The sequence below is a fragment of the Pelmatolapia mariae genome, linkage group LG6 (assembly GCF_036321145.2).
Source record: "Pelmatolapia mariae isolate MD_Pm_ZW linkage group LG6, Pm_UMD_F_2, whole genome shotgun sequence".
Lineage (NCBI taxonomy): Eukaryota > Metazoa > Chordata > Actinopteri > Cichliformes > Cichlidae > Pelmatolapia > Pelmatolapia mariae.
The window spans coordinates 15,824,629-15,850,438 of record NC_086232.1 but is presented as its reverse complement, the minus strand read 5'-3'; the positions used below and the strand labels follow the sequence as shown (position 1 = coordinate 15,850,438).

Sequence of the window (25,810 nt, the reverse complement as noted above, 5' to 3'; positions counted from 1 at the left end):
TCTGATAATGAGAACCCCTGAGAAACCCCTCCGTTTCACCTCTCCTGAGGTTTGTGAGTCTGCTGTGTTACATTCAAGGTTGCTTTTCAGTCCTGCTTGGTTGTTTTGGCTCTCAGTTAACAATGAAGGCTTTCAAAGTGAAAAGGAATGAGCCACAGTTACAATTTTCAGGGAGATGTTTCACAATAATATCATAGTCTTGTCATTGTAATCCCCGCCAGATGACTGACAGTCTCTGAGAATGGCACGTTGAGGAGTTACCATGGTAACCCGGGGCTCAGTTGCGATGTTATGACAAAATAAATGATCGTAAAAATATGAACCCTGGTCCAAGGACTGTATCAGAGAAAGATTATGGCAGCGCTCTCAAACAAGCAGTTCATGTGAGGGCAGGAAAAGCCTTTCGTTCAAAATTTAATTTAACAAATCAAGTCACTGATACAGTCAGGCAGCGGGTTAGCGCTGACATAAGTGAGTTTGAAGATGAAAGTCTGTTTTGAGAGCAGTTCTTAAAACAAAAGAGAGGCTTTTATACGTGCAGAGTGATACTCTGTCTTCGTCAGCTGAATTAGATTAAATACAAATCCTGGTTCTGAGTTTGAGAGGGAAGCGCCTCGTGCGGGTGTTTCTGTGTTGTGAGATTGTGGTCTGTATTGGGGTTCATGTGGCTTTGTGGTAGTCTGATGGTGACACAGTTATCTGCACTCATTGATTCATCAGCTGAGGGGGAAGGGATGCTTCTTATTTTTAATCCAAGAGAGATATGGAGGAACCAGCACTTCCATAAATACACACATAAACACACACACATGCATGCAGGAAAATGATGTCAGCTGCACTGTAAACAGAAATAACAGAACTACCAATCAGCACGCGCTCTTTAGCAAATTACAGGGAAAATTAGAGTGTGAGAGCAGGATGAAGGGATGAAGTGCAGATAGAGCTGCAGAGAGAAGGAAGAGCTTTTCCCCAGATTACAGCACAGCTACAGATTATGGCCCGTGGATTATGAGGGTTTGACCAAGCCAAAAAAAAAAAAGTGGAGGCAGAAAGACAAACAAGTTGTTTTTTCCTGTGTCCTTTCAGGCTGTTTGGTGGTGGGTTTGTGAACGTTTTCTTCCTGCTATCTGGTGCCTGCATCTCTCTAATGCTCACGTGTGTGTCACATTTACACAGTGAAGCACATGCTCTACACCCAAACATGCTATAAATATATGCAGACACACTCATGTATGTATGACAGCGATAGTGTCACTCTAAAGATGCAAAGACTGATCCATTAATTGATAAGTCAGTGTAGAAAAAATGAATCAAGGTTTTTTTGGTGTTGTTTTTTTTTATAAGCACCTAATTTTATTTTATTTTATTTGGGGGGGGGGGGGGGGCTTTTAAACCATTGTTTAAAATGGAGGTCACCTTGTATTCTGATGAATTATGATGGGGTATTAGAAACTACTATTGCAGAGACTACTGAGAGAGAGTTTTTTTTATGGACACAATTTATGGATGTCACCTAAACATGTCACATAGAGAGAATTATTAAGTTACAGTTTAAAAACGGGACACTGAGTGTGTGTGTGTGTGTGTGTGTGTGTGTGTGTGTGTGTGTGTGTGTGTGTGTGTGTGTGTGTGTGAGTGGGTGGGTGGGTGATTGTGGCAGTTGAAAACATAGCTGTGCAGAGTGAACAGATTGTGGTTTGCAGCTTTCCTGAGAACTGCTCATTCAAACTACATGAACGACTGAAGTAATGACAGAAAACACTCTCTCTGTCTCTCAAACACACACACACAAACACACACACACACACACATATGTATGTATATATATATATATATATATATATACATATATATATATATATATATATATACATATATATATATAATCAGTGTTGGGAAGGTTACTTTTAAAATGTATTCCACTACAGATTACAGAATACATGCCACAAAATGTATTTTGTAACATATTCTGTTATGTTACTCAATGAGAGTAACGTATTCTGAATACTTTGGATTACTTAATATATTATCATACTTTTTACAGCTACATGAATGTACTATTGCTCTGTGATTTATTACTATTACTGAGGACTACTCACCATACCAATAGCAACTAGATTTTAAAATCAAAGATGGCATCTATGGTATAGATACTGTTAGATAGAGACAGACTATCTAATCTGAGCTTAATTTTTAGTAGTGTTATTACTGTTTTAGTATTTGAGCATTTATTTTTTTGCAACCCTAGCAGGTTATGAGCTTTACTAGTTATCAGCTAGGCACCCACTTATCTCCACTTCAGGTTCTTATAACAAACCATCATAAGGTGCCTTTTGTTTTCACCTGCTCTCCTAAATATACTCATATATTTTTGCATGAAGATCAAGTTTATGTGAGAGAACGCATTACAATCTGAGCTTTTGTTTTTTTATGAGAGTCCTATAATTTCTTTACCTTCGTTACGTGGTCGATTCTCTTTAACACACTGAAGTTATACAGTAGGAGTATGTCTGGAAACACTCACAGATGTGAACATGTTGCTTCAACTTTACCGGCTCTCAATTAAATATTGAACGAAGAGGACAGAAGAATATATTTGTCCCTAGATTAAAGTTAAACTTTTTTATTAAACTTTTTTTGAAATGCTTTTCTTACTTTTTGTTTCCCTTTCAGAGCTTCTCGGAGCAGCAAAGCGGGTGAACGTCAACATCCAGGATGCAGATGGGTGAGGGATCACAGATGTTTCACATCACCTCCTCCTGTTCCAACTGTTTACGCTATCATTACACCTCTTTCTTCATCACTCCATTTTCATTCCATCTTTCATATTAACCTATTTCTTTCTTCATGGCCCTGAAAAAACTCACAACACTATCAACACAACTGAATCCTGAGATCTTTTCTTGTTTTCTCAGATTTTGAGGTAGTTGTTACTCAGCCATCGAGCCGCTCATTAAAATTCAAGGATCTAATACATCTAAATTTGCTCTTTAGTTGTATGAGCCTCACATGTAAAGATCCTGCATAATAACATGTAAAAAACACCTTCAGATTTTTCCCACTTCATTTGTTTTTAACATCCTGATTGTAGCATATGTGCCCCATCTCCCTAACAGGTGGGACAATCTGAATGAAAGTTAAAAGAAAAGACTTTTATTATAGGTGCTAATTCTTTTGAATGCCACTGCAAATGCAGTGTTGTGTTTCTTTCACGTGCCACGTTTAGCAAAGACTGAAAATCTCCTCAGGCTTGGTTGAAAATGAATTGAACGTGTACATGAACCATTCATATACATAAAAAATGAGGAAAACCCTGAGATGCTCATCTTTTCCACACTCAGTCATAAATTAAAGACTGCTCTGATTCATAAACCCCCATTTTGTCGTCCGTGCTTAAACACAAGGCTTCCTGGTGCACAATACCATTGACAGTCCATAATTATTTCCTCCTTTTCTATTTTTATACCTTACAATAGTTTCCAGTGGGTCAGTCTGGATCATGTGGTGGGCGATTTCTGGCCAGGAGATCTGTGCTGTAATTGAAATAATCATATGAATTAAATGAAACTGAAAAGCACTTTCTGTAAACTGATTTTGACTCACATCCAAACTAATGCAGAACCTGTGAGCTGAGGTCACAAATAGATCATTTTAAGAGCTCAGTTATAAAATGTCTCATACCTCGCTGATATTAAACATGAGACAGTTATCATGAGAAAAATAAACACCAAAGCCCGATGCTTGTGAGCTGTAGCTGATCCATGTTGTGAACATCTAATTAACTGTGGCAAACAAATAGGAAGAAAAATCTTTAAATAATCAATAGACTAGCAAGCCGTTATTACTGTTCACATTATCTCCTGTTTAAATCTGTCTTTGGCTCATAGGAGTGTAGCCAGCTGAAGACCTCAGATCTGAAGACTGTAATTATCACCTTAAAGCAAAGCCAACATTTCCCAGCTCCTAATTTGCTCAGAAATATTCCCTTATCAGCTCTGAATGTTCAACTATGGATTTTGGCTATATTTAGCTTCATGATTGGTTAAGCTTTTTGTGTGCACATGCTTGGTTTACGGCTGCGTTCCGTTTGACTCCATCAGATAACAAAGATCTTTTTATGATGTTGATTGGATTCAGATAATTGGACTCAGCTTCTTGTGTAATGACTGATGAGTCGTTGATTTGACTCCAGGGCCCGGCTCTTATGTTCACCACAGATCCATTAGACCCACACACAGATGCCCTGCGCGTACGCTCGACTCCGGGGGAGAGAGATTGCTTATTAATGGAAGTAGGTCATTTCCACCCGCCCTCCCCGCACACGCTCCCATCGTCACACAGAGCTGTGGGGCGGAGCAGCTGTACGCTGAAGATTACTTCAGCAAAGTTGTGCTCAGGTTTTACACTATGCATTTGAATGTGTGTATTTTTATACATAATCTGTGTCTGTGTGAAGGCTGTCGCCGCTGCATCATGCTGCTCTGAGTGGCAACAAGGAGATGATCTCTCTGCTGTTGGAGGCCCAGGCAGCAGTGGATATCAAAGACCATAAAGGTAAAAAAAAATGCACACAGGCTTTCACAGTGTCACTGGGATACGCTGTGCTGCTACAAAATAAGGCACAAAACACACACACGAACACACACGGCTGTGCAGAAAAAGCCCAAAAACAAATACTTTCCGGCTTTCCCTGTGTGACAAATAATACCGGCTTATGTAATAAAAGGTGAGCTTGTTGGAAATGCAATTTTTGTCTGTGGCGTGCATTTATGAGGAGCGACAGATTTGTTTGCACAGTCAACAATAGAAAACAGAAGAAGGAAAGCTCCATGGCTGCAGGAGTGAGAGCCAAGTGGGAAGCAGAGCAGAGAATATCTCGATCCCACGTTGGCAGATTCAAGAAGAAGAAGGAGGAGAAGAAGAAATCTCAGGGCAGATGGGAGTTATAATCCCTCCAGGATGTAGGCCTACTGTGTCTGCACTTTCAGTCATGCCCAGTGTGGCTCTAAATAGACTTGCCAGGCCTCTTTTGGTGACCCTACTGCTTTAATGGGTGTGATTTTGCAGAGGCGCCGGGAAACAGCACATCTTCACCTTCTACAAATAGGTGTTTGACTGTGTGCTTTATTAACAGAACATAAGAGGTGATTGTAGTCAGGGTAGTGGCCCAAAAAAAATACTAATAATTTTTCTGAGATTTAAGATTTAGCCATAGGCTGGAAACAGCCAACTTTGTCTTGAAGAGAAATGTTTCCGGTGTTAGGAAAACATACTTCTGCAAGATGCCAGCTTAAGTTGCCTGACCTCAACATCCTGAGGGCCTTTGCTTTGGAACTGTATATCCTCCAGACAAACATCACAAAAAGGAAATGTGGAAAGTGGCTATGTGTTCAGCATTTCTGCCATAATAATCACAGGAACACAAGTGAAGGGTATTTCCAAAGACAGAAAGTTGGAACATGTCCATCCCTTCATGCATCCATCCCTTTTCTTAAGTGCTTATCCGATTCAGGGTCACAGAGGGTGCTGGAGCGTATTTAGCTATTGGGCAAGAGGTACACGGTCTATCTGATATCGTGTTGATGTTGTTCCTGGATCAACATAATAATGTTTGTCTGTGATCAACATTGCATTTGAATAATCACATTATAATATCATAGCTTTGCGGCTTGGAAAACCCCTCGCCAATGTCTGCTCAGGAAAAAATCCAAATCCAGAAGGGTTGGTGGGAGTTAGGGTTGGGGTTATGGGGTTAGGGTTACAGTTTGCTGTGTGGTGTTATTGTTTATTCTGCAAAACTATGACATCACTGCAATATGATTGATCATTTCCAGTGTTGAACCAACATTAGTTTTGTTGGTCCATGAACAACACCAACACAACAATATCAGATCATGTGAAGTACAGTTTCCTCCTCACAAAGGAGAAGATACCGGTCCTGTTGATGGAATAAGGACTTTCCAACTGTCCCGCTCTCTAAGAGTAACTGCCTCCCATGATTTTGAGACTGCACTGGAAGACACGGCAAACCTTCCAGCACAACTACTGATGTGCCATCTTGGAGGAGTTGAACTACCTGTGCCACCTGTGTAGGGTCCAGGTATCGCCTCGTGCTATCAGTAGTTACACTGACACTAACAAATGCAAAACTAGTAAAAAAAACAGTCAGAAAAGATGAGGATGCAAGTGACCTCCACCTGTTAATCCGTTCGTGTTTTGGGGGGATTGTCACATTGTTGCCCTTCGAGTGCACCTGTTGTTAATTTAATTAACACCAAAGCAGCTGAAACTGATTAGCAACCCCCTCTCTACTTAACTGACCACATCAATATACCAGATGCTTTATTGATGTGATGCTACAGTATACTCTGACTGAAAAATGTTCCTCTATTTATCTTAAACAGTGTGTGATGTTTTCAGTGGGTGACATGTCTGGATTGCAGACCAGCCAGCTAAGCACCCAGAATCTGTTACTTTGGAGGCATCTTGCTCCAGAACGTGCATATATTGTTCAGCATTGGTGGTGCTCTCAGAAATTAAGACTTTAAAGAACATAACCAGTGCTGGCTTTTAAGCTGCGTGCATGGTCGCTCTTCTGTTTAGCTCAGAGGACACAGCATCCAAGATTTACAAAAAAATGTAACGTTTGGATTTGTTGAAGACCACACAGCGACAGAAGCATTTAAGAATCTTTGTTCATTTTTATTCGGTGAATACTCAGATTTTACCTTAACCGTGTGTTTCTGAGCTCATGCAGTCACAATCGGAATCTGTTATTAATGCATTGCTGCATGAGGCCCAAAGATCACGGCCATTTAAGATTGGCTTTTCAACCTTACCCTCTGAGTAAAGACATTCTTTAATATCGTTTAATGGTATTGTGTGCTGTGACTGATTCACTTCTTTTTTGGTGCATGTGATTAACCTGAAAAAACTAACAAATATGAGCCACATCCCTCCTACTTAATGTTTTTAGATTAGTCTTATCAAAACATTATTAACGGTTAAAATGAGAAAACACTGCCGCCTTCCAAATACAACGCTATTAATAAAATACACACGATGCTCCACGTCAGTCACAGTTTCTCAACAAGACAGGATTATACTCATTTCTTTTAGGACTTTTGAAAAAATAGCCTCTGAACTGATTCGTGTACGTCGAGCATTTCCTCTGATTTCTCAGTGTCGCTCTTATTCCTGTGCAGTCCGCTCTTCTCGTGCCCAATCACACTTTCGAGAAGATCTTTGAGACCGTGTGATAGTAATTTGGCCTGAAATCTCTTCAGATAGCCAAGCTTTAGATTCTGTAACTCCTGCAGCTGCTGTGCCTCTTTATCCTGCCAGCACCTATCCTCTGACTCAGGCGTCTCTCATGCCAGCTGAGGCTGGAGGAGCCTTTTTATTCAGCTCAATGGTGTGGCTCATCTCTAGTGTCAAGACTGGAGGTCTTGGTTTGCTGCCATGAGAAACACGCTCACTGCTTCTCGAAGCCACTGCTGCGAAGTGGTATTTGATGTCTTCTGGTTAAAGGCAGCGATAATGAGTCCGCACTGATGTTTTGCACGGCAAAACTTGGCATCACCTTGTATGCTGTGCATGGCTCTGGGAGTCGCTGTGCAGTTCCCTCCGAGGGTTTCTTGGGGCCATAGAAAGAAAGGGGTTGGACTTCTCTTGCCCTTTGTGTTCAAAGTGTTAGTCTCAAACATCCCATGAGAATACTGCTTGGACAAACAGTTACTCCAGGGTTAAAAAGGGTCATAAGGATGTCAGCCACAATAAGATTGCATTTCCACAGAGGATATTGAAAGTCTGTGCCTAAAACTGTTGCTACAGTAAGACGAATAGGTAGAAATATGTTTTCTGTGGACTATTCAGTTTAAAGCTGTAGCTATTCGGGCTGTTACCTTGTGACTTTGTTCACCTATAGTTTTTTCAATTGCTTTACTGGTCGTTTAGTGAATACACTCTCTGTCGAGTCTCATAGCATGCAGGCCCAACACGTTTTGTTAAAGAGAAACTGGAACCAATGTATTTTCCTTTAAATATAACATTTGTTTTAATTAGCTTCAATTAATTACTGTTGTAGTACATTTGGTTAATTTTCTCTCAATGCAATAATTGTTTAAGCTCTTCTAATATCTCAGACTAACAGGCCACTCAGAGGGAATTATCCATGAGAACATTTGTTAACAAGTAAATTTAGTGATTTCTCTGTAAAATCAGCACCAGATAGATTTCTGTCTGCTTGGTATCTAATGCCAAACTAACCTGCCTGCAAAAAAATTGTATTTGCTTGCACTCATGTGTCTTTACATTCTCATTTTTTTGTACGTGCCTGCGTGCATGTGGTTGTGGGTTGCGTTGTGTGTCTGTTTTATTGTGCCGTCATGTTGGCTGTGTATGTTTGTGTCCTTGTTTGTGTGTGTTTTGTGTAGGAATGCGTCCCCTGCATTATGCTGCATGGCAGGGGAAGACTGAGCCTATGAAAATGCTGCTGAAGGCAGGCTCGTCAGTCAACGGACAGTCAGACGAAGGACAGATCCCGCTCCACCTGTCAGCTCAGCATGGACACTATGATGGGGTAACTGTGTGTGTGTGTGTGTTTGTGTGTGTGTGTGTGTGTGTGTGTGTGTGTGTGTGTGTGTGTGTGTGTGTGTGTGTGTGTGTGCACTGTAGGTGCTTTACTGTGCACAGAGCCAGTGTTTGTGTTTTGTGAGATCACAGAGATCTTGTTATGTGGGCTTGATGCTGTGTGCCTGATACGTGGTTGTTGCAAGTTCAGCTTTAAATGTGTTGGTAACATTTGTTTGTTTGTGTGTGTCTGTGTGTTACAGTCGGAGATGTTGCTGCAGCACCAGTCCAACCCGTGCATCTCAGACACAGCTGGGAAAACTCCACTGGACCTCGCTTGCGAATTTGGACGTGTTGGAGTGAGTACAACAATAACTACAACTGGGATCAAAACAAAAGATTTTTTTTTACCCTATCAACAATACGTTTTACCTAAAAATGATAATTGATAAAGATGGACGTAGCATCACCATCACCATTGGTTTTGGACTCCACATTTTAAAGCTTCACGTTAAATTTTTGCTGCCACCATCTTGTTTTTTCTTTAAGCCAGAAGTTATCTTGGCCACTAACCAGGTGACATTAACTTGCCTGTTATTTTGGATATGTGAAACCAACTGAAAACCAGTGATTGTGAGGGAAAAATGAGTATTGCCCAACTGGGTTTGACTGGGTTGGCGGTTGATAGTAGCTGCTGGGAAAATGATTTCTAAAGCTGCAGTTATGCAGGCCTACAGACAATTTAGTGAGCCCCAATAGCTACCACCTGTTGGTAGGAAAAAAACATGTCTTCCCCAACTGGTGTACAAAAACCTCTTTGTGATTGCTTTGGTCACTAAAATGTTGTTAAATTGGTGATTTGAATGGAAGTGACGAACATATCTATAAACACCAGCCAGCTGCTCTCCGAGCTGTAAAGAATCTGTGAAAATTGTCACACAGACCAAAAGCAGACACCCTTTGAAATGTTGGCTGTATTCCTCAAGCACAACTTTTACTGTGAAGGTAAATCTTCCTCATTTACAGTTTGCGTTGCTTGTAGCTAGCAAGTATTTTCATGCAAACATGAAGAACTACAGGCAACCGTGGCAATCTGCTAGCAACCGAAGTAATCACAAAGAGGTATTTAGTTAATTCGCTATCAACCAGTGGATGTATCATGTCCAGTTTGGCGGACAATTCTTGAACAATGTCCTTTTGATGTCACATGAAAAACCAAAGTAAATGATTGCAACTGTTAGCATGCTAACATGCTAAACTGAGATCACATTCACTCACTTGCATGTTAACATTTGCTTAGTAATACTAAATACTTAAGTACAGCTAAAGATAATGGGAATGCCATTAGCTTAGCTTTTAGCTTATTAGCATTAGCATTAGTTTTTTTGTCATTAATCAAAGTATGAGACAAACTCAAATTTTGATCCAATGATGGGGTAAGAAGAAAAGTTAGGAATTATCAAAAGTACCTAATTTGTCAGGTTTTGACTGAGAGACTCTATACCTAAATGTTTATTTTAGAGTTTCCTGGTAAAGACAAGCAATGGTGACATCCATTTAATTTTAAAATTATAGGCAAAATGTTCACCTGAAAGGTTAATTATTCCAGAAATAGATTAATTATACAATAACACAGCCTAAAAATGTCTAAAATCCTAAAAATGAACAAGAACAATGGTCTTACTGAGACTGCCACATGTGGAGACAAAGGTAATTCAAGGCACTAGCAGCCAAAGTGTGCACCTGTGTTGCAGCTAGTCCACAGAGAAACCAGATTTTAGTTTTAAATTCACTTTTACACAGAAGGAATTATAGAGTTAATATAAATCATGAAATGGCTTTACAAGTTACACTGTGTGTCTTTGTGTTTAGGTGGTCCAGCTCCTGCTCAGCAGTAACATGTGTGCAGCCATGCTGGAACCAAAACCCTCCGACCCCAACGGAGTGTCACCTTTGCATCTGGCTGCCAAGAACGGACACATCGAAGTGATACGGTCCAAATAACTACTCTTTCTGTCTGCTCTGTGTTTGTTATACCTCCTTCATGAGACACTTAGTCATTCTGTCTCTCCACCGACTGATCTAATTTAACATTAAAGGATAATGCCAGTTCATTTCAACCTGGCATATTTCCCATTAACAAGGCTAATGTGTTTCTATGGGTCATGCAGGGTTTCCACTATCCACCTTGATTGTAGAGATTTGTAGAATTGAGGTGTGAACAACATATATTAGAGAAACTGGGGCAAGTCCTCTGCAGCTTCCCAACAACAATGAATTATATTAAACAGTTCTTTCAAGTCTTTATTTTTATTCATTAGTTTTTCTTTTTATTATTTTTTTAACAGGGAACAAAATTACATGCATAGACCCTGTTCACATCACATAAAACTATATAATATACAAGTGAAAGATTACAGATATACAGCAAAACACAAGTTTAAAAAAAAAGAAAAATATGGTGAATTCATGAGCTGGGGTCTTTACTATAAAGTCAATTAAACATACCCAGGGTTTCTTCTCCTTATGTGTCTTCACTTACCCAAGTATTGGCAATCAGGCTAAGCAGTCACCAAAGATAATTATCAACTCCATAATTGAACCCAGGATTTACAAATCTAGCACATTCACATAAAGGATACCGTTTAGGCAGCCTATGACACATCACAAACTTCAGCATCTTTTAAAAATGAAGAAAAATTACAGTATTTGAAAAATAAAAAGTGGTTTTATATATACAGCACAGTGATAACAGTGAGCCTTTACATGACACAAAAGCCTACCACCAAAGAATGGCCCACTTGAGCTTTCTTGCCAAAGTCCACTTCCTGTTTAACTTACATATATAGTCACATATTTTTCTATGCCTTAATAAATGACCAACTAGTCAAACATTTACAGGAAAAAGTGATGCCTATGTCCGATAACCATGGGTTGTACAAAAGGTGTGGCTGTTTTTCTATATGACTGGATACAGGCCTCTGGTATGGAGGGTAGGGGTAAGAATGGGTCAGAATGTTTTTTTATGAGGTCAACAAGTACGAAGCTTAGCTGACGTGTTTTAGGATCTTATAGTATCACTACATCAAGGCTTCCTTTGATGTAGATTCTGCCTGCAAGACGTGAACCTTCATAACTGAAAAAACCCCAGGTTTAAACCTGAAGTTACCTAGAAAGGCCCCAGTCTTGAAACCGTAATCTCCTGGCGTTTCCCCTGATCCTTATCTGGGGCAAATAGCCCTAGGTGGGTTTCGAAAGACATTATTGGTCCTAGATAAGAGAGTGTAAAGGTCTGGTGCTATGTGGATTGGGCAGAGATCTGATCCAATCCCCGGTTGCTAAAACTGGTTCTTGGGTAATAAAACCAAAACACCCTAGCCCACATGTCAACGGCCAATATGGCTTGGACATCTGATAAAGTCCCAGTACACCCAGGAAAGGACTTTACCAAACCCTAGAACTTGGTGAAGGATCATCAAATCCCACCTATGGCGGAATTTGGACACCATTCAGAAGGAGGCAGAGGACACCGAGTCTGACTTAGTCGTGCTCTGCACCTACACGGAGCTGCAGACGTAAGGTGGCTGCTGCCTGTCATTGGGGCCATGTAGGAGATTTTCATTCAGACTCATGTCATCTGCAGTATTGGGGACACTGTAGCGCTCTGTTCTGATAAAGAGAGCTGGCTGGTTGGAGCGAGGTCTGGACATCTCTGTCTAGACTGCTGCTCCTGTGACCTGGACATATATAAACAGCAGAAAATAGACAGATGGATCAATAGATGGTTCTGGTGAACTGTATTAGTGACAAGTTGCTGGCTGACCTAATCGTGAGCATTTTTGAAAGTTTTCCTCCTCAATTGGCAGTATAGGACAGAACATGGCAACACCATCAGTTTCCTGAGCCCAACGCTATAGCAGGCCAGTGATTTTTTTCTCTCTATGCCTTTGCTTCAATCTTCAGTTTCTTGTCTTCACTACTACACAGTGAGCGTGTGTTTATGGCACAAAAGATTAACACATATTAGCTTTCTTGCCAAAGTCCACTTCCTCTTTAACCCCCTATAAACAAATCTTTTCCTGCAATTTGTTGAATAATCAACCAAACAAACATTTACAGGGTAAAATTCAACTGCCTATGTCAGATAACCGCGCAAAGGGTTGGCCTGTGCAAAAGGTGCTTTCCTTTTACATCGTGGGTTTTAGTTACACTAGAAACATTTTCTTTGTTTCATTCTTCCTCTGGAAGCCTGGCAACAGCTGTCAGTCAAACACAGAGGCGCCATTCACTCAAACTGGCAGCTCTTAACAAAAACACTATGAAAAATACATCTGAGGAAAAGATTGAAAAACTGTGGTTAATCCAAATGTCATTTTGGGGAATTTATTTCCACTTTTATTGAGTTGCATGAATGTAGATGCTTTTCTTTAATTTCTTACTTTAGAGCAGTCATAAAAAGTTATCTTGAAATATTTATTGTTTTTCGCTGCAGGTTGCTGATTCAGGCTGGAATAGATATCAACAGACAGTCCGAGTCTGGCACAGCACTACATCAGGCTGCCCTCTGTGGGAAGACGGAGGTAGTACGCCTGCTGCTGGATGTAAGTCTAACTGTCTGTTTAATGTGTTTACATAAGAAGCTGTTGTTAATGCTGACCTCCCTCCCATGAGCTGTGCAAATTCACACCCCAGCAATTGCCATTCATCTGACTGTGAGAAAACTGTGGGATATGTTATATTGTTATTGTTTATTACATAAAGCAGTAGCAGGCTGACCAGCCTCCTGCCTGTCATCCAATATTCAAACCTGTTGTTCGGTTTTTAACCTTTTTTTTGACCTTCAGATGAACATGGATGTAAATGCCTAACCCTGCCTTTGTAAAGGGCCCACTTTAAGCGTCCCCTCTCGTCCTGCTGCGCTTCACTTTTCATGTTAATGCTGAGGCAGCGCGCACAACAAACATCCCTACTGTGGAATGTTCTTTGTGACACACAATTTGATTTTGCAGCTTTAATCATTTTCCTCCTCTGCTTCACTCCAGAGTGGCATCAGTGCAGGAGTGAGAAACACTTTGAGTCAGACTGCCCTGGACATTGTTAACCAGTTCACTACCACGCAGGCCAGCCGGGAGATCAAACAGTTACTGAGAGGTGAGGCCGCGAGTGCACCAACTCACAAATCCTTGTGTGACACATTTTTTAAACCCTCCCAGCTGGTGGCAACACCAAAAATCTGCTTTTCAAGCCATGCCCATTTTGTGAGTGTTAAAACTATTCGGAACCTGGTTTTTGTTATTAAATAACAACATACTGTAAAAAGACGTTTTTAAAATTAATTTATTGCTATTGACATTTAAAACAATGGCATAATGTCCATTCTTATTTTGGGATTTTCTTGTATTGATTAGACTGGCGATATTTATTATGCTAATAATACTACCCACCAATATCACCTTCCCCTCCGTTCTCTTCTGTCTGCACTTTATACTCTTGTGTTGTAGATGCCTCAGCTGCAATGCAGGTGCGAGCACTAAAGGATTACTGCAACAACTATGACCTTACCAGCCTCAACATCAAAGCTGGCGACATCATCACGGTATAGCTTTATAATTAAGGTTCCGCAATAAAAATATGTTTCAGCCTGTGCTGCATGTTTGCCAGTCATAATAACCTGTGTCGGTAATATAAATCTGTCTACACAGTTTAATAGTTGGGTGTTACAATGTAAGCATCACTGAGCTGAAAAGAGGTTGTGCCACACAAACTTAATAACAAAATTTGTTATTAAAAATAAATAAGTATTTTGCCAGAGCTATGGCGCTTCTCCGCTTCACTCATATAAGAAAACACAGACATGTATGTCAATTTATTATGTTATTTCTTTATTCTTCTATATTTATTGATCTTTTTTGCAAGTTACATTGTATATGAAAAAGTAATCAGTTACAGGTGCTGTTAGTGAATACTTATTTACAGATGTGCATGAAAATACATTACGTAAAGCAGATGCAATGTTGGCTTTTGTTTTGAGGTCATCTACTATATATAATATCTATAATTTAAAAGGATTTGAATTTTATAAAAATAATTCACAAAAATTATATACATGTTAAGGCAGTTTATATGGTATGTTTTGTGTTTTTAACCAGTTTTGTAGCCAACTGGCTAAAAATGGCAACGCTAAAGCCAGCCTGCTAATGTAAAAAGAGTTGTGTAATGTATTATGATTGAAGAATTCAGGGTTTAGTAAGGTGGACACTTGATAAAACACAGTTTATCTATGATATACATGGAACATTTTAAATTATATTTTGCAAAAATGCCTCAAACTACTATCTATGCTAATGCTAGCTAGTGCTAGCTAAATGACTATATAGTGTGTTATTTCTTGCTCATTTTTTTAACTACTGCCTTTTTTAAATGGGAATTTAAACAGATATTTTCTGCTCATTTCAGCTGCTAAGTCTGAAAAAGTATAAGCAAAACAATGATAGAAGTATTTTTATAAAGAATTAACAGCTAAATTTGCTACACTGCCATCTCAGCAGTAGCCACTATTGCCATAACTAGTTTGAAGTTAGCTGGTAGTATGAGCTTCAGAGCTAAAGATTTAAACTTGATAAAGGTATGGTTTTAGTTTGACTTTGCAATCTTTGTTATGGAAATGAAAAGTGGCTGTAATCTTTGTACGTGCACAGGTTTTAGAGCAGCACTCTGATGGCCGATGGAAAGGCTGTATTCATGACAACCGGACAGGAAATGACCGTGTGGGCTACTTCCCCTCCAACATGGTGGAAGTCATCAAGAGGGCAGGTGACCACCCACATCACAGCTGTGTGTGTGTATGGGTGGGTGGGTGGATGTGCGTGTGAGCTTAGCAGCTGTTTCGCAGCTATAGCTGGTCATTAGTTGTAGCTAGCCGTGGCATCATCGGCCTGTTTGGGGCAGCCCATCTGTTTTCCCCACCCTGCCAGTCTCATTGATTGCATCGATCAAACATAGTCCTCTATCCGCAGTCGGCCCTGAATCACCCCTCTATATTTCTGCTCCTTCTGTCACCCTTCCTAATTAATAAACAAGTCCGACCCTGCTAGATTGTAATGTTTTTGTTCATATTGTTTGTTTGCCTTATTGCTGTAGTGATATTATATTTTGTTTTATAATGATATATTCCCTGTGGATATATGGATGTATTCTTTTCTCATGTTTTAAGTTTAATCAGTTATTATTTTGTGCATTTTCTGATTTTTTCTGATTAGACTTTTGTTTTGTTTCAAGTTGACTGATCAGTTGTTGTTGTGTTGTTGTTGTTGTTGTTTTGCCCCTCCCTCCTCCTGGATTGTTGCCAGGTCACTCCCCCTCCCAGCAGTGCCACACCCTCCTCCTCCGCAGGCCCAATCCTTGCCCCATTGCCTCGGTCAACGGGAACTCATACCCCCCCTCCAAAGTCCTTCCCCTGCATCTGCCTCCCCCTCCTCCCCTTAACCCCAACACACAGTCCCTTCCTCGGTTCTCCTCATTTGGGTACGTTCCTCTCCCTATCTCTCCTCCTTCTCTGTGTACTCCTCCTCTGTCCACTGCTCCTCCTCCTCCTCCTCCTCCTCTCTCCACTTCTCAGGAGCAGCAAAGTCAGACAGGTACATACTGTAGTGTCACTTTAAGTCACAGATAAGAATCCTTTCTCTGCTTTTTGTCAAGAACACATAAAAAGCCTGCTGTCTATCTGCTTGTGGCAACGCTTGATCAAAGAATCAGTTCAGCCAAATAAAAAAATACTCAAAAAGGCCTAAAAAAAAACTGAAGCAGTCCTGTGAAAAACTAAGTACACCTCATGACTCACTTACGTGCAGAACCATGTTTAGCAGCGATAAGTTTAATAATTGTTTTCTGTGTCACTCTAGCGGCCTCGCAATCAAGTAAGAACAGCCCCCCCCCCCCCCCCCCCCCGTTAGTTTTTAAAGTGTTGCTTCATTTCATTTAGGTTTGAGGTCCTCCCACTACAGTGTTTCATTAGTCTGGTATTTGACTGGGTTATTGCAACACACTGACAGATTTGTTAGTGCGCTTGGGATCATTGTCTTGTTCCATGACCCAGTTTCAGCCAAGCTCTAGCTGTCAGACAGATGGCCGCACATTTGACTCTAGAACACTTTGGTGTACAGAGGAGTTCATGGTTGACTCGACGGCTGCAGAGTGTCCAGGTCCTTTGGCTTCAAGCTAAGCCCAAACCATCCCCCCTCCACCACCGTGCACAAACACCTCATACCAACGGTACAGCACCATGTTTTTCTCCAAATATGGTGCTGTGCATTTTGACAAACATCTCCACCTTGATCTTGCCTTTTCAGAGGACATTTTTCCAGAAGTGTTCTGGTTTGTTCATATGAGCCACGCTGAAAATACTCAGCAATTTGTGCATTCATAACTGGCTGTAATACTGGTAGCTTAGCTGTAGCATTTGTAGCTGAGGGCTTCAGCTTCCCGGTAACAAGGAAATGACGTCATTTACGTAGATTACTGATTGGCAGCGCTAACTTGAAATTTCAAGTTACTTTTCTCAAAATTTTGAGTTAATAAGTCAAAATTTAGAGAAAGATAACTCGACATTTCAAGTTATAGCTACTTTTTTTTTTAGTAACAGAAACAGGCTTTCATAGCTGTGCTCGCTTCAGAAAGTAGAGACAAGCTTTCTAAAGAAGCCTTGTTCAGACTTTGTTTAATTGTACTGTGATGAACTTTAATATTTAACATGCTAATTGAGGCCTGTAGAGTCTGAGCTATTGCTTAAACATTCACACTCCAATGGATGCATCAGAGAGCAACTTGGGGTTAGTATCTTGGTTAGTACTTGGCATGCAAACTGGAGGAGCCAGGGATTGAACTACTAACCTTCCAATCAGTAGATGACCTGATTGATGACCTGCTCTACCTCCTGAGCTACAATCACCCACAGAAGCAGTAATGGTGTACTTAGTTTTAAACAATACTGCATATTGTCCCTTGAAGACTTTCTTTTTTACATAGGCATATGTGCAGGCTTTCTTCATTAAAGGATCAGTTCAATCAAATAATTATTTACAAAAAACGGCTAACAAAATTATAGATTAGGCATTTATCTAGCCCATGTGGGTCCTAACTGACTCAAATCTTTGTTTTGTTTCTTTAAGTGTGTTTTTTTTTGACAACTAATGCCATGAAAGTAATGGCCCTTTTTTAGATTTCTTATAATTCGAGTGAAATGACCCTTTCATTTTTCTTACTCGACATGCTGTGTGTGTTATAGATAACTTGAGAGGCCTTATTCAGCATTTTAAATCAGTGTTACAGTGATTAAGTAGAAACACCACACGTCACTGGATGTGTCATTCACAACAGCTTCATGGTGTTTTGACCAAAAGGGTCTGTGGGTTTCTACGAGCCTCAGAACTCCCACTATGAGTAGCATGTTTATGCACGTGAGCTGAGTGAGTGTATCTCTGCGTGTGAGTCTGTGCCTTTTACAGTGTTTAATCACAAGCTCAACACATTTACTGTATATAGGGAACAGCAGTACACATTATTATCACTCAGATATTGTTTCTGTTTCTGCATTTTTGCTAATACAAAGTTTTAAGTTTAAAATACTAAGACCAAAGGAGTAACAGATGTGGGGTTCTGTGTGTGTCTCTGTGTGTGTGAGACAGGTTCACGAACTGCAGAGCTGAGTCCTCAGGGCTCTCCCACTTTGGGACAGCAGAGCAGCACCAGTGAGGACATCTGGGTGCTGCGCAAACCGCTGGCAGGTAAACTGAAAGCGTGCTTTTGTGGGGACAAAAAAGGAAATGATGTGTGTCAGACACGTTGCGTGTGTGTAATGCTGCGCTCTACAACGTGTGTTTATGTGTGGAGGTGGCGAGCGCAGCGGCAGCGTCGGCAGCCTCGGCAGTGTTCGGTCATCGAGCAGCTTGCAGGGCTCTGGAAACACGCATGTTTTGACCACTCCTGCACCCAGTCCCCACCCTGCGCCCACGCCAGGGGTCAACACCCACGGCCTTAATGCTCCCGGCCTGCATGCACAAGCAGAAGGAGTCAAGGTAAAAGACTCCTTGCATTCAGTTGTGTTTGCACATATTTCATGACGTCGCTGCTGTTTCCTTACAAAACAACACACACACACCGTTTCTGGGAAACGGCAAAACATTTCTAGGAAACAAACACAACTGTAGTTAATGTGATAACCACAGTTCTGTTTCCTGCTCAGTTTGTTCTTCCGTTGGCGACAGGTTGTTTTTTCCTAGCAGCACACGAGGTGCATTGTGTTTGTTTGGATACAGTGTAGCAGCTAAATTCAAGTTAAGCAACTCAACTTTGTCTTATTTATCGTGTTTTTGCACCTCACCTCCACAGTGAGCTGTTGTCATAGGTGTACCGCTGAACCACCTCCACAGTTTGTTTGTTTTCTGCAAGTGAGAGAGTAGAATATTTGTAGTTTGCATAATGTGATTCTATTAAATAGATCTTCTTAAGCACACAGTCATCGCTAAAGCATATGGCATGTAGCCATAACAAATACAATTAACTGGTATATTTAAGGTCTGCTGACTGAGTCACAATACAACCTGAACTAATATTCAAGAAAATATTCCACCTTAAAAAGTGGCTGATAAGCGTGTTGAGATCAAAAAACTTCCTTTCATTTTGCTGATGAAACACCTGTGATGATGGACGTTAACCAAAACAATTGAAAACACAATTTTTGGTCTTTGTGAACCAGAGTTATTATAGTTTTGTTTTTACCACCTGCCAGGCAGGCATGCGACGTGGACACCGAGGTTTGTGAATGTGATAACTCGAGAACGAAGCGACGTAGGAGCTTCAAATTGATACCATAGGAGTAGCTACTAAAAATCTTAGACAGGTTTGATCTCAGTGACTTTGACCTCAAGTTTAGAGGTCAGACATCAAGTTTTCCGAAAATCTTCTAAATGTGATAGCGTATAAGTACTGCAGGGACTTAACGAGTATGAATTGTTTGGACGGGGTTGCAGGAGAAACCCTGTTCTCTCTAAGAAGAACATGGCAGCACAGGTTAGGATTGCAAAGTTCATCATCTGAACAAAGCACAAGACTTTTGGAACAATGCATTTTGGACAGATGAGACTAAAAGTGACCAAACACAGCAAATCAGCACAAACACCTCATACCAACTGGCAACACAGTGGTGGACGGGGAATGATTTGGGCTTCGCTTGCAGCCACAGGTTCTGGGAACCTAACAGCCACTGTCCAAAAGTTGATTCTGTTCATCTGGACGTAGCGTTTTGTGGGAGAAAGGTTTCGTCACTCATCCAAGTGACTTCTTCAGTCTCAGCTCACTGCAGGTTTCCTCTATCTTATAAACAGTACATTTGCATAATGACTGAAACCAGCCAACTGAGGGAACAATGGGCTGGGAGGTCAGTTCCTTCATCATGATTATGCAAATTCTCATGACCATTGATCAACAACCACTGTTCAAAGCCCACTGATCAACAACAGGACCACTTTCAGCATCGACCAAGTGTGTTTGCTTTTGGAACTGTCTTAATTTCACCTGTTTCACACACAAGGGTCAGTTCTACAGGCAGAAACATGGGTGTGCCATGAGTTCCCCAGTTTCACCCATCATGGCCAATTTGCACATGGAAGAAGTGGAAAAGAGGGATTTGTTATCCTACCCTGGAACACCACCAAGTCATTGGTTCAGGCATGTGGATGACACCTGGATGAAAATCAAATCTCAGGAGGCACCACAATTCATGAATCACATAAACTCGGTGGACCGACACATCAAATTCACCAGGGAGGATATGAAAAGTGGCAGATTAGCCTTCTTAGACTGTGAGATTTCCATCAGTAATGGGGGACATCTAAAAGCTGACGTGTACCGTAAACTTACACATACGGATCAGTATTTAAGGTTTGACTCTCATCATCCACTGAAGCATAAACTGGGTGTCATCAGGAGACTACAACAGGATTTATACATCTGGGAAACCAAACAACCTCTGGCCAAGAGGATGGCACAACACAGAAGAGCTACCTCGTCAGGCCAGGACTCTGCAGTCTATTTACACCTACAGGCCAGTGGACACTCTTTCTATGATGAGGATGTACACATCCTGGACAGGGAGGAATGCTGGTTTGAGCGCGGAGTCAAGGAGGCCATTTACATGAAAAGGGAAAGACCATCTCTGAGTCAAGGAGGGGACCTAAGGGTACATCTTTCACCATCTTACAATGCTGTGATTGCAGTCATTCCCCAACTCTCTGTGAATGGTACTCATGGCCATTGATCAGTGGGTTTTGGTCAGTGGTTGTTGATCAATGGTTATGAGAATTTGCATAATTATAATGAAGGAACTGACCTCCCAGCCCATTGTTCCCTCAGTGGGCTGGTTCCAGTCATTATGCAAATGTGCTGTTTATAAGATTGAGGAAACCTGCAGTCAGCTGAGACTGAAGAAGTCACTTGGATGAGTGACGAAACCTTTCTCCCACAAAACGCTACGTCCAGATGAACAGAATCAACTTTTGGAGATTTACTTACCTGGATGATTGAGCATGCATCAAGAAGACTAACAGTCACGGAGTAATCATGAACTCCTCTTTATACCAAAGTCTTCTAGAATCAATGGTGAGACCATCTGTCTGACAGCTAATGCTGGGCTGATAGTGGGTCATTCAACGGGACAGTGATCCCAGGCACACAGGATACCTTAAAAAGAAAAAACACAAGGTGCAGTGGTCCAGTCAAAGTCTAGACTTCAGCCTCGTTGAAATGCTGAGGTGGGACCTTAAGAGAGCTTTGCATAAATAAATGCTCACAAACCTCAAAGAAATGAAGCAACGCTATAAGAAGAGTGGGGCATAATTCCTCCACAATGAAACGAGGGAGCGATAAAGTCCCACAGAAAGCGATTACTTCAAATTAATGCTGCTAAATGTGGTTGTGCAAGCCACTGAGTCATTGGGTGTACTTGTTTTTCTATGGGACTGTATGACATTCACCCTTTGACAGCTCATTATTAATTCATGTGTTATTTTACCACACTGGAGAGTAAGTGAAGGGGAGAGAGAGAAAGGGACAAATCCAGGGAGCATGATGTGAGGGACAGGCAGAGATGGAGATGAAGCTGCAAGCACAGATGAACTGTTAACATAACGTCAGTCTAACATTTGATTGTAAATGCTAAATGCACTGGTTCTTGCCTCATTCACTCATTAGCACAAGATTTTTTTTAAGAAAGTGCTTTCTATCTAACTTGCACCCACATTCATACTGATGAACGCATCAGAGAACGTGACACCATCTACCACCAGAGCTACAGCTAATCAGGATGCACAGTTATAGAGTGCTACTTGTATGTCAGCCTGCCACTATAGCAGCAACTTTAGCAAGCAGCACTGCACCACTATTTTTTAACTGCACAGTTAAAGGTAACCGGCTGTGCCACACTGAATTTAATTGTGATTTTAAGTCTGATTTCAAGCTAGTTTCCCTTAAAACTGCACTTAAATGTGTCGCCCACTGTATTAAATTACATCGACCGCATGTGGACAAGATCTAGGAAACTAATTCTTAGCATCTGTTTTGCTTTTCCTTTCTGTACATCCTGCTGTTCAGCACATACTAAATGATATTTTAACAGTCGGTATAAAATGTGTATTTCCTGTTTTTTTAGTGTCTTGCATTTAAAGAAATGTCTTGCTGGTATTTCTGCTGTACCAGAAAATTGTAGGACATACAGGAGGCAGAGTGCTGAGTACTGAGCTGAGTCACGGACCACCTCTGGGATTTGAACGATTATGCTTGAGTAAATGTTTCTCAATGTGAGTGTGTGTGTGTACATATGAGCATATTTGTGTGTGTTTTTGTCTTTCAGCTCCTGGCCACTGTGCTGTCTCAGTCTGTAAAAGCCAAGGAGCATCTCTTGGAGCAGTCGCAGTCTGTGGAGCAGTCAGCAAGTAAGCACACACACTCATACAAACACAGCATAGCGCGCTATCGCCGTCTGTATTTGAAGTATTCATTCGTGTCAGCTTTAATTTAAGTGTGCTGCTGAAGTGATTTAAGCACAGATGACAAAGTTTGTCTCTGCCTTCTTGAAAGGAAACGCGTGCGATCAGTTAATTTGGAAAAAAAAACTGCTTTTGTCTGCAAGTGATGACAATTAAAAATGATCAAGGCAGTGTTCACAAGTACAACAAGCGCCTCGGGGCTTGTTTGGATTGCTTATGTGAATCACTTTTTATTCTTCAGCCTGGCCCTCTAAAGACCACATGTCTGTTCATATCAGACACAAGCAGCATTTCCAGTCCCGGTCCTTTTAGAAGAGTATTTCAAGTTATTCTTCATTTCTAAAAAGCTGCTTTAAGCAGCCGGGGACATGGCTTCTTGGGATGCCATGGATCCTTTCTTGTTCTCGTGAGTCAGAGCTCTAGCTGTACCCGCAGAGGTTTGCTTGCAATAAGCAGAATAAAAAAACAATGTTAGTAAACTGTTACCCTGAGAAGTAAATCCGACTGCTCAAAGAAATTCAACAGATTACGTTAAACTACCAGCTTAAACTATTAATTTACATATCTAACGTTTCTGTGAGCGTGAAGTTCATTTATTTTGCAGAGGAACCACTTAGTTTGTCAGTTTTGATCGATTAGTATTGCAAGAGTGTGAAGCTAAAATGTTACACTCTTTATGTCTCATAGTGTAGTTATTTTGCGATACCGACACCAATACTAATGCTGATATTTGGTGATATAAAAATGCGATATCTTCTTTTCTTTTAGACACACAATCATAAACAGACGTCCCTGACATTTGTTATATTTATTTGTTTACACATTCTAGCTCTGCTTGGATCAGCTGCAGAGCGCCCTCTGGTGGACAAACGATACCTTTCTCTTATCGCTTCTTTTTTCATTTTAATTTCTCAGCCGTGATTACTGCTGGTTAATGCCAGCAAATGGCCAATATCGATCAATAATATTGATCCTTGTGTTTGAGTAAGTTGTTTTGGCTACCCAGTGATCCCTGATATCATCTCCCTGATCAAAACTAGCTGCGATACAGCACTAAAAACTGAACCATAGACAGATGTTGATGTTGTCATGTAGAGTAGAGATCTCATCAGACCATCTCTTACAAAGTGAGTAATACAGATTTTAAAGAAGGAATTAAATGCACTTGGCTTTGGGTTTTTTTTAATCACTAACGTCTATCTTTTTATTGGAGCCTCAGATTTTTACATAAAAGAACCAACATGCATAAAAAATGAGTTCTGCAAACTCCATGAAGCATGAAATAGTTCCCAGAAATGTGAAATTTGGGGGATTTTTTGCGCATATGAATTTAAATTTGTATCCTTTTCATTTCTGCTACATCAGTATTTTTGTGGACTTGATTTCTCACAGTAGCACTGCTTGTGTCTGATTGGATACATTCAAATAACACTGATGGTGTAGCGGTCTTGTATGAAAGAAGATGGACTTACAGGCGTTACAGGGTTGATATATTTGGGAAGTTTTAAAAACTTTAATGGTTGTTGTGGATTTGGACCAGCTTATAAACCTTATTTGTCACAAGCTGTTTGCAGGTCTGCATTACAGCAGGTGATTGTTCACTTGGGGCTACAAAGACTAGCGTAGCATTGAAGCAAATGTTCTGTATTAATGTGCACGTACAGTTCGTGGTGTAGACACTTTCACAGTGTCTCAAGACTCCCACTTAAATTTGGGCACTTTGTAGCTGTAGCTGTTTTACTAATCTCACTTTAAAAGAAGCCCATAAATTAGCATGTTTAATCCGCTGTCATTCTACTGGTTTAAGTGTTATGTGGGAAGTGTAGTGCTAAAACAGCGCTGCCGAGCCAGCCAAGTATGAAAGCTGTTAAGAAGGGCTCCATAGGCAGTGGGAATCTGGCTTGGTTTCCTTTCTCCTGTGCTTCTCCCACATAAGAATCCTTTAGATCACCACATAATACCATTTCTTGGCTTTGCAGCGTTTTGAAAAGCAAACAATTAGGAGATAAGTTACTGTTTCTGATTTTTTTAGGTTTCTTTGAAGTACAGTTAATTTCCTAGAACAGCTGTTTAGTGATGGTAGATTTCAAAGGACCACGATTTCACAGGAATCCGTTAATTTTTTAAACAACTCACTAGAAATAATAAATAGGCGGGTGTTTTGTAAACAACTAGCTTTAAGGTGTAATTAACAGAAAAATGAAAATTGAGTAATGTGATTTATTCTTTGTCCTTTCTTTATCACTTCAACCTTAAGGCTCTTCCAGCAGCACGGTTCACGAGCAGCGCTCGTTTGAACGGAAGGCTGAAGAGGATGATGGGAAAGTGAGTTGTATCTTTTTTTTCTTTACTTTTTTTTTCGGTGGATTGATTCATTCCGGTGTTTCCATTTTTCCGTTTGCTTCTGGTTCTTCTCAAGTAGCAGAAAGAACGTCTGCAATGGTGGGGTTTCAGTGGGAAACATGGTGGTTGTGTTGCACCTGAAAAGATGGCACGCTGAGGCTGGGCATGCGAGTGTGTCACCATGGAGACAGGCAGAGTGACAGACACATCGAGGAGTCAGTTGCTGTCTTGCCTTCTGTCCCTCCCCCCTCTCCCTCTCCCTTCTCCCTCCCTCCCCTGCCCTCACACCGCACTGAGACACCCACATGCTGCTGGCAGTGCTGCGTGTTCTGTGGAGCTCAGGGCTGATCTGCGTGCTGCGTCCTAGCGTTTCCTCACTGACTGACCTCACGCAGCGCTCTATAACATGTACACCGCTGAAAATATAACACATATTTACCAGTGATTTAAAGAAGATTATTTTGTTAGACCCCTAAAGGTTTATTTAACCCCAAATCCCCTGGAAGGGTGTAGTGTCACAACATCAGGTGCTTAGAGTTTTGAGATCTCTACCACGAAGACTTCCGTCATCGCTAAATACAAGGAAGGGGAATGAAGATATATTTATGTTGTGAACAGTTTGCCCAGCTCTAATTAACCAGCAGCAGAGCACGTAGTAATGCTCGTGGGCTTTCTTTTTAGGGCCAGTCGATCTGTTTTGTTGTGTTTGTGTGTTTTTTTAAATGCCTGAGGGCTAGAATCAGCAGGCAAAGACTCCAATCTGGTCCACTGGAAATTGGAAATAGGTTATGAAAAGATTTATGTTATATAAACATATTATTTTCTTGAAACCAGTAATGTTGAATACAGTTATTTTG

General features: G+C 40.8%; 1 protein-coding gene across 4 annotated transcripts in view; it reads left to right on the top strand.

Annotated features, from left to right (window-relative positions):
- The window catches only part of si:dkeyp-9d4.3 (caskin-1), a 48,369-nt gene that overhangs the window by 10,511 nt on the left and 12,048 nt on the right, over positions 1–25,810 (top strand). For 3 of the 4 annotated variants that reach the window (XM_063475940.1, XM_063475939.1, XM_063475938.1), the window contains exons 2-15: positions 2,674–2,725; positions 4,457–4,554; positions 8,436–8,581; positions 8,835–8,930; positions 10,444–10,565; positions 13,064–13,172; positions 13,614–13,722; positions 14,073–14,167; positions 15,270–15,384; positions 15,921–16,208; positions 18,255–18,353; positions 18,460–18,644; positions 22,475–22,556; positions 24,868–24,935. In XM_063475940.1, coding sequence (XP_063332010.1) covers positions 2,674–2,725; positions 4,457–4,554; positions 8,436–8,581; positions 8,835–8,930; positions 10,444–10,565; positions 13,064–13,172; positions 13,614–13,722; positions 14,073–14,167; positions 15,270–15,384; positions 15,921–16,208; positions 18,255–18,353; positions 18,460–18,644; positions 22,475–22,556; positions 24,868–24,935 — 1,664 coding nt within the window. The remainder of the gene's footprint in view (positions 1–2,673; positions 2,726–4,456; positions 4,555–8,435; positions 8,582–8,834; positions 8,931–10,443; positions 10,566–13,063; positions 13,173–13,613; positions 13,723–14,072; positions 14,168–15,269; positions 15,385–15,920; positions 16,209–18,254; positions 18,354–18,459; positions 18,645–22,474; positions 22,557–24,867; positions 24,936–25,810) is intronic. The other variant, XM_063475941.1, reaches the window with a different exon arrangement.